General features: G+C 62.8%; 1 protein-coding gene across 1 annotated transcript; it reads right to left on the bottom strand.

Moving 5' to 3' along the window:
• Window positions 1–217: 217 nt before the first annotated feature.
• On the bottom strand, window positions 218–8162 carry GCGR (glucagon receptor). Its single transcript, XM_050919987.1, has 13 exons — window positions 8094–8162; window positions 7777–7873; window positions 6782–6889; window positions 6119–6240; window positions 5789–5895; window positions 5429–5582; window positions 5178–5337; window positions 3953–4013; window positions 2469–2538; window positions 1655–1743; window positions 1238–1376; window positions 1044–1085; window positions 218–833 (listed from the first exon to the last, which is right to left on the bottom strand). Exons 1-13 carry the CDS (start codon window positions 8145–8147, stop codon window positions 558–560), a joined length of 1479 nt encoding a protein of 492 aa, XP_050775944.1. The 5' UTR covers window positions 8148–8162; the 3' UTR covers window positions 218–557.
• Window positions 8163–8744: the final 582 nt, after the last annotated feature.

The raw sequence follows: 8744 nt of genomic DNA, 5'->3' as shown, positions 1-8744 counted from the left end.
GGAGTGATGTGCCGCGCCACGCACAGACAGATGCAAACAGAGCCCGCCCTGCGGACCCCATGCCTATTTACATAGCTACTGCAGAGATAAATTAACCTCGGGCACAGGAGCTGGCGGGCAGCAGGAGTGAGCACAGGAAGCAGCTGCACACACAGCCCAGCAGGCAGACACCCTGCCCCCACGCTCCAGCGGGCACTGTTCCCAAGCTCCCTACACCTTGCCAGGCTGGCACAGGGTGCTGTGCCCTCCATGTGGACTTGTGCTGCGGTGCAGACCTTGTGCACAGACACCATCCCTTGCCCACCTGGCACATGCTGCCAAAGGATGGAGAGGGGCAGCAGGACACGCTCCATTCTCAGCATGCCTGTCGTCAGGCCCTGACACCCAGGTGTACACCCCGATCCCTGGACACCCCAGGAAGGGCTGAAAGGCACTGCCTCTTGCTTAATGTCCCTGCAAGCCCGCTGCCTGAGCCCTTGGCTCCCTCTCCCTGCCCAGCAGAGCCTGCTCGCGATGGGCGTGGGCCTAGCACCCTGGCTGCGTGGCGGGGGGTGAGCTCAGAAGTTGCTGGCGGCCGTTTCGGGGAACTCGTAGCACTGGTGCCTCTCGGTGGTGCTGCAGCCCGTCTTCTCGAGGTAGTGGGTGCTGGTGTGCGCTGTGGGCTGACTCCGCCCCAGCCCAGTGATGCAGCTGCCCACCAGCCTGTGCTTCTCATAAGTACTGCTGCCCCCGTTGCGGGCACTGGGGGTCTGGCTGTACGTGTGCTTGTACTCCTCCTCCAGGTCCTTGCCCAGCTTCCAGCGCTGCCACTTCTTCAGCAGCTCCGACTGCACCTGCAAACAGCCCCGGACAGGGTGAGCATGGCCCAGGGCCTGCGACAGCCAGCTTTCCGCCTCCCCCAGAGCAAGACAGGCCAGGCCAAGCCCAGAGCCCCTGCTGGGGCCCAGATGGCACAGGGCAGCAGAGTTCTCTCCACCAGGCCTGCGCTGCAGAATGCAGGTACGGGGTCCCAGGCAGACGCAGTCATGGGTGCTCGCACTCACCTCCTTGTTGACAAAGCAGTACAGAATGGCCACCAGCATCCCCTAGGCAGCAAGAAGAGAGGACATGAGAGGGGCATGGCCCAGGCCACTTGATCCTCTCCCCCCCCGGGTCATGGGAGGGGAGGCCACAGAGCACAGAGGCTGGGCAAGAGGGTGCTTGAGGGCGCCCCGCTCAGGTGCCAGGCCCAGCTCACCTGGAAGGAGCTCAGGAAGAGGTCGAAGAAGAGCTTGACATAGCGCAGGGTACCCTGGGCGTGCTCATCCGTGACGAAGGCAAACACCACCTCGTGGATGCCCAACAGCGGGATCAGCGTCAGTGTGGACTTTGCCAGCCTGCCAAGGAGCCTGACCAATCAGAGCCAGCCATTCCCCACCCATTTCGCCTCCCCCTTCAGATGCTACAGATATGGGGCCCCATGGTTAGACGGGCACCACAGGTACAGAGCCGGGTCCCATGGGCACACAGAGCCCCCTCTGGCACAACAGGGCAGTGGGCACATGCACACAGAGCATGGGGCCTGTGGGGCAGTAGCCTCCCCAAGGTGTGAGCGGGAGAGCTTGGCCGAGCACAGGGTGAGGCCCAGGGGAGCTGGCCAGCCCCCAGTACGCACCGGAATTTGTAATCTGTGTAGCGCATCTGGTGGGCACGGAGCTTGGAGACCAGGATCTGGATGATGCGGATGAAAATGAAGAAGTTGATCTGAAAGGGAGAAATAGGGTGAGAGGCAGATGGGGATGGGGGCCAGAGACTGGAGAGTCCCCACCCCAGCAAGGGAGTCCTTGTGGGGCTGGTGACCCTAGCCTCATGAAGTATCACTGGGAAGAGGTGACTGTGCCCAGCCCTGTCCCAGATGCACCCTGGGGAGTCTAGTCAGCCCCAGGCAGCCAGTGCAGGACAAAAGGGACCCTGTCTGCGGTTGGGGCTCTGTCTGGGCAGGGTAGGGCAGCCATGCAGGGGAACTCAGTGTCACCAACTCTCACAACATTTGGTGTTTTTCTGAAAGCCCTAGCTCCTGGAGTCATGTGATTCTGGGAGACTTGCTCTCATTTAAAAGACATGACTCATCTGGACATGGTTGCTGTGGACCAAAGTGGGAAAATGCACCCTGACTGCAGTCCAACAGCTCCATGAGCAAGAGGCCAAAGAAGCTGAATATGATGTTGTGATCTGTGAGCAGCTGGGGCGTGCAAGAGAGGGAATGGGTGTGTGCCAGGCAGGAGGATGGGGTGTCTGGGTTGGATGGAGGGGAGAGAGGGAGAGCATCTCACAGGAGGGGGCCTGCAGTGTGGAGAGGGGAGGGGACCGGTAGTGCAAAGAGGGGAGGGAACCGGTGGTGCAGAGAGGGGAGGGGGCCTGCGATGCGGAGAGGGGAAAGGCCCGGGGTGAGGAGAGGCGAGGTGGGGGCAGGGTGGGCTGGGACTTACCAGGATGGCCAGGAACACAGGGAAGCGGGGGATCCACCAGAAGCCCATGTTGTTGTTGGTGCTCCAGCACCTGGGAGGTGAGAGTGAGGGGGGTGATGGGGGAAATGGCACCTTTGTATCAATGTGCCATGTGCCCCGTCAGGAAGATCAGCCCAGCCCTAGCACAAGGTGGTATAAGGTTCCTGGCAGGGATTTCCAGGTAACACAAGGGCCAAGGAGGTGTGAACCAGGCCAGGGCTCACCCACAGGCACAGACTTGGTCCTGCCTGGACGCGGGCCCCTTGCCCACGCGGGCACAGACACCACTCCTGTGAGCACACAGACTGTACACAGCCTCTGCCGGGCAAGCAGACAACTACAGATGCAGGTGCCCAATGAACCCCCGTGCACAGCACTAGACAGATGGGTCAGACCTAGGCCCATCCACCCTGTGCCCGTATCCAGCAGAGGCTGGCAGCAGCTGATTCAGAGGGAGGTATTTGAATCCCGCAGGAAAGGCTGGGGGCTAATCTGCCCCCACATTCAGGCTCAGCGCAGTCTCTAGCCAGAGACCGGCGGGAGCCCTGCCACAGCCCGTGCTGTCATCCACTCGGCCTCTCGGGATAGTTGTATGACCCACGGAGTGACGCTTACACAGCTCCTGGTCTGAGCAGCACCTCAGCCACCTGCCACTGCTGCCCCCACACCTCACAAACACACTCCCATGCCTCGCACACGCAGCCTGTGCACATCCACACCTTGCACATGAAGCCTGTGCACACCCACACCTCACACGTGCAGCCTGCGCACACCCACACCTCACACCCACAGTCTTTACACATCCACACCTCACACCTTGTATGCGCGGCCTGTGCACCCTCACACCTCACACATGCAGCATGTGCACTCTCACACCTCGCACGCACAGCCTGCACACACCCACACCTCACGTGTAGCCTGTGCACACCGACACCTCGCACATGCAGCCTGCGCACACCACACCTCACACATGAAGCCTCCGCACACCCACACCACACACACACAGTCTGTGCACACCCACACCTTGCAAGCATGGCCTACCCATACCTCACACGCACAGCTGGCACAAACCCACACCTTGCATGCATGGCCTGCCCACGCCCACACCTTGCATGCGCAGCCCGCCCATGTCTCCCACACACAGCTGCCTCATGCCCACACCTCGCAAATGCAGCTGGCACATGCCCACACCTCAGACACACACATCTCACACTTCCACACCTTGTACTCACACTTCATGTGCCCACATCTTGCATATATACTTTGCATGTCCAAATGTCACACATGCAGCCTGTGCATGCCCACATTTTGTACTTTCACGTTGTGTGCCCACACCTGGCACATCACACCCACAGACCTCACATATGCACTGCATGTGCCCACACCTTGCACACCCATACACTTTGCATGCCCACACCTCACATAGCTCACACTCCCACACTTTGCACACGCGTGGCTCTACTTACTGAATGTTTTCATATAAAAATTTCACAACCACCCAGGGGATGAGGAACAGGACAGGGGCCCCTGGGGACAAAGAAGAGACAGAAGCCGGTGAGACACATAGTGGGGCAGCTCCTCCAGGGGCCATAGGCTGAGATGGGGCACCAGGTGCATGTCCTGGGGTGGAAAGCAGTCACTGCGCCCAACATGCCAACCTCACCCTAGCATGGTCTTTGCACCTCTGGGCAGGCACTGTGCCGTGGCTGATGCCCATCCCCCCATGCCAAGATGCTGTGCCGTGACTGGTGTCCGTTCCCCTCCCCCCGTGCCCAGGTGCTGTGCCGTGGCTGGTGCCCATCCCCCATGCCCAGCCTGTGTGCCATGGCTGGTGCCTGAACCCCTGTGCCCAGGTGCTGTGCTGTGGCTGGTGTCCGTCCCCCGTGCCCAGGCTCTGTGTGCCATGGCTGGTGCCCATCCCCCCGTGCCCAGCCTGTGTGCCGTGGTTGCTGCCTGACCCCCCGTGCCCAGGCGCTGTGCTGTGGCTGGTGCCCATCCCCTGTGCCCAGGCGCTGTGCTGTGGCTGGTGTCCGTCCCCCGTGCCCAGGTTCTGTGTGCCATGGCTGGTGCCCTTCCCCCCATGCCCAGCCTGTGTGCCGTGGCTGGTACCTGACCCCCCCGTGCCCAGGAGCCGTGCTGTGGCTGGTGTCTGTTCCTCTGTGCTAAGACTCTGTGTGCCATAGCTGGTGCCCATTCCCCCGTGCCCAGCCTGTGTGCCGTGGCTGGTGTCTAACCCCCCGTGCCCAGGCGCTGTGCTGTGGCTGGTGTCCATCCCCCATGCCCAGGCTCTGTGTGCCATGGCTGGTGCCTGTCCCCCTGTGCCCAGCCTGTGTGCTGTGGCTGGTGCCTAACCCCCATGCCCATGCGCTGTGCCATGGCTGGTGCCCATTCCCCGTGCCCAGGTGCTGTGCCGTGGCTGGTGCCCATCCCCCTATGCCCAGGCTCTGGGCCATGGCTGGTGCCCATCCCCCTGTGCCCAGGCGCTGTGCCGTGGCTGGTGCCCATCCCCCCCGTGCCTACGCGCTGTGTGCCGTGGCTGGTGCCCGACCCCTGTGCCCAGGTGCTGTGTGCCGTGGCTGGTGCCCATCCCCCCCTGTGCCCAGTCACTGTGTGCCGAGGCTGGTGCCCGACCCCTGTGCCCAGGCACTGTGTGCCATGGCTAGTGCCTGTCCCCGGTGCCCAGGCGCTCACCCCAGCCGATGCACAGGTAGAGGGTGAAGTAGCTCCGTTCGGAGAAGACAGCGAGCACCAGCAGGTTGTGGAGGTAGATTCCCTCCACCAGCAGCCAGCCGTAGTTGGCCACGATGCCATACTGCATAAAGACGGTGGCTGCTCGACAGCCGGCAGCGGCCTGGGGGAGGGGTGGGAGTCAGTGCGGGGGGGCTCAGTAAGGCACTGGCCCCACAGAGCTCCTAGCATGGCAAAGGGGCCGGGGAGCTCACCTCATCGCTGAGCCAGATGCCCACGTTGTAGTCATCAATCTTCTCGCTGTAGCGGGTCTTGAGCAGGGCGTCGATCACCAGCACCGAGACCCCTTTCAGGACGAAGGAGGCGAAGAGGTTTATGTGGATATAATTCCGCATGCAGTGCAGTTTGCTGCCGAAAGCAGGAGCCCCAGTCAGTGTCCAGCAAGGACCGTGCCCAGCCTGTGCCCACCACTGCCCACCCTGGCTCCTACAGCCCCAGCTACCCCAGCCATGGCCCCAGCTCCCAAGTCCCCCCAACCTCCAGCTCCCTCTTCTGGCTGCCTCTCATCCCCTCCCTCCCTGGCTCTTAACTGCAGTTCTCCCCTCAGCCCCTACCTGAAGCCCAGCAGGATGGCCAGGGCGAGGAGCAGGGTGCCCAGGGACACTGAGTAGCCAACCGTGTACATTATCTTAAAGCTGCCATAGGTTTTGGCAAATTTATCCTAGAAAGAGAGGGAGAGAGCTGCTGAGCAGGGCTGGGCAGGACCATCTGTCCGTGGCCTGGAGCGACAGAGCCCAGGCACAGGAACGGCCCGTATGCTGTGGAAGGCAAAGCTGCTGGGCCATCCCAAACTCCCAGCTGCTGTGGGGCTAAGCTGAGACTTGCTCACGGTGCTCCATGGGGGCTGCAAGGCTCAGCCCAGCCCCAGTCCTGCCCCCACTGACCTGGGCTTCGAGGTCTTCTGCGTCCATCTCACACTCCGTGCTGTCCCGCCAGGGCTGCCCATTGGGGCGCTTCACCCACTCCCCGTCCGGCCCACACTTCTTGAAGACGTATCTGTGCTTCACTGCGGGGAGGAGATGGGACATGGAGAACCGGCTGGTTAGACACCTCTGTGCTCCCCACACCGGGCCCCTGTGCTCTCCCTGCCAGTCCCCCCAGTCTGCCCATGTCAGCCCCCCATGCATGCCCCTCCCTCCTCAGACCTACTGGAGCCCCTGCACTCCTCACTGGCCCTGCTGGCTAGTCCTCCACGCCCCACACTTCTTGGTCCCATCCCCGCCATGTCCATCCTTGCTGCCAGTGATAGGGTCCTGAATGGCCAACAGCGCCCAGAGCCAATGAACCCTGCCCTGCCCCATTAGCCAGCTGGGGCAGCCGAGGGTCAGGCAGTGAGTATCCCGGCTCCCCACCCCACATGCCATCCCCTGCCTCCCCAGCCAGCACAGGGCTCTCCTCAGCACTCCCTCCCACGGCTCCTGGCACTGCGAGCCACAGGAGCTCCCCGGAGCCCAGGGAGAGCAGATGGCAGCTGCTGCTCACGTACAATGTGTGCCCAGCAGGACAGGACAGCGCGGCCAGGCCAGGGGCCAGCCCCAGGCAGTTACCTTTCCTGTGCCAGGGCAGGAACCAGGGGCAGGAGACGTTGACTGTGGTGTTGGGCAGCGTGTCGGGCCAGCAGGAGAACTTGTCAAAGGTTCGGTTACAGACCAGTTCTGCAGGGAGAAGAGAGGCCCTAAGCAGAGATGGGGGGTCACAGTGCCTCTGCCAGCCCCCTGCCATCCAGCCCCACCCATAATGGGTGCCCCCCTGGCTGAGAGGCCACTGGGGGGCAGTGGAAGGGGCAGCTGAGGGGCCATTGTTGGAGTTGGGGGGAGAGCAGGTAGAATCAATAGTTTTCTATAGTTACAAAACTAACCCTGAATGCCACCCCGTGCACCCATGGAATTGCATCCTTGACCCCTGTGTGCCCCCAGAACTGCCCCCTTGCTCCCCCATGTGCCCCAGAACTGCCCCCTCACCCCCCATGTACCCTTGGCACTGCCCCCTTGACCCCCATGAACTCCTGGAACTGCCCCCTCACTCCCCCGTGTGCCCCTGGAACTGCCCCCTCGCTCCCCCGTGTGCCCCTGGAACTGCCCGCTTGACCCCTGTGTGCTGCTGGAACTGCCCCCTCACCCTCCCATAGGCTGCTTAAATTGCCCCCCTCACTGCCCCATGTGCCACTGGAATTGCCCCCTCACTCCCCTGTATGCCCCTGGAATTGCCCCCCCACATCCCCTTGTGTCCCTGGCATTGCTCCCCATGGCCCCCCTGTGCATGCTGCTTGTCTCCAGGCCACGTGAGCTCCTGAGGTCTGTGCCGCGCCAGGGCCTGATACCACCACCTTTGAAGGGGCAGGAAGCCCGTGGTCCCATTCTCCTCTGCCACCCGCTCCCCTGCCCAGGCAGCTGTTCCCGACCCCAGCACACCCCAGGGGTGGAGGATCTGTTCCCTGCCCCTGCACTCCCAGGCTCACCCGGCTGTATCGGCTGCCCCTTGTGCGGGGGAGGGGAGGCATATGGGGCTCATGCTCACCTGGGGCTGGGCACGTGGCTCTCACCTGTGGGTGGGGGCTGCAGGCTCATGTTCTGGTGACACTCCTCGCTGTAGGCCTTCCAGCTCTCAAAGAGGAAATCCATGATCTGGGCTGAATGTCCCTGGACAGGGTACACGGAGGGCCCATCAGCGACCAGCCAGCAGCACCCCCACAGGGCCAGAGAAGAGTGGGCAGGGCCCCAGAGACCAGGGATTCCCTTGCCGTTCCTCAGCCTCAGCCGCTCCAGCTCCGCCCAGCAAGGAGCTGGGCATGACAGAGCCATCCCCAGGCACGGCAGGCCCAGAGCCCCACGGGAGAAGCCGGGCTGGCCTAGCCCTTACCTGGCAGTAGAAGACCAGCGCCAGCAGGAGGCTGAGCAGGCGCGGCTGGGACATCCCTCTGTAGGGCTGCAAAACCGCATCGGGAATGGCCTGAAGCAACCTGCTGCCTACAGAACGGCCTAGGTCTGGCTGCTCCCTGGGCTCCTGGCCCGGCTCACAGGAAACCCTGCATGAGACAAAGGCAGAGAGTGCTTGGGGCGCTCTGCAGATGGGGAGAGGGCTGCGCTGCCAGGGGCCCAGCCTGCACGCTGTGGTGCAGATAGGGCGAAGTGCAGTGCTGTCTCGGTGGGTGGCCACTGGCTGAGTCTAGGGCCCTGAGGGCTGCACACTGGGCCCAGCCACGTGCTGGCAGGACCCGACGCAGGAGGCACAGCTGCTGCTGAGACCTTCACTGAGCTCTCTGAAATCTCACCCTGGTCGCGGGAGCAAAGGTGCTCAGCCCTGGCAGGGTCAGGCCTGTGGGAAGGACCTGAGCCAGTTGCCGTAGGGATGCAGACACCAGGCCCTGTAATTGGAGCCCATGGGGAGAGCTAGTAGCCATTGGTAGGGTTGCCAAGTGTCCCAGGCAGCTCTGGTCAGCACTGATCAGGTCGTTAAAAGTCCAGTTGGCAGCACACTGGGGCTAAGGCAGGCTCCCTGCCTGCCGTGGCT

The sequence above is a fragment of the Gopherus flavomarginatus genome, chromosome 12 (genome assembly GCF_025201925.1).
Source record: "Gopherus flavomarginatus isolate rGopFla2 chromosome 12, rGopFla2.mat.asm, whole genome shotgun sequence".
Classification (NCBI taxonomy): domain Eukaryota; kingdom Metazoa; phylum Chordata; order Testudines; family Testudinidae; genus Gopherus; species Gopherus flavomarginatus.
This window is presented reverse-complemented; position numbering and strand designations above follow the sequence as displayed.

Excerpts from the sequence above, each read along its gene's own strand:
- GCGR (XM_050919987.1), bottom strand. The coding sequence starts at position 8,147 with ATGTCCCAGCCGCGCCTGCTCAGCCTCCTGCTGGCGCTGGTCTTCTAC. Across the intron at positions 1,744-2,468 it reads CTGTGTTCCTGGCCATCCTG|ATCAACTTCTTCATTTTCAT; the intron begins GTAAGTCCCAGC and ends TCTCCCTTTCAG. Across the intron at positions 1,377-1,654 it reads TACACAGATTACAAATTCCG|GCTGGCAAAGTCCACACTGA; the intron begins GTGCGTACTGGG and ends GCTCCTTGGCAG.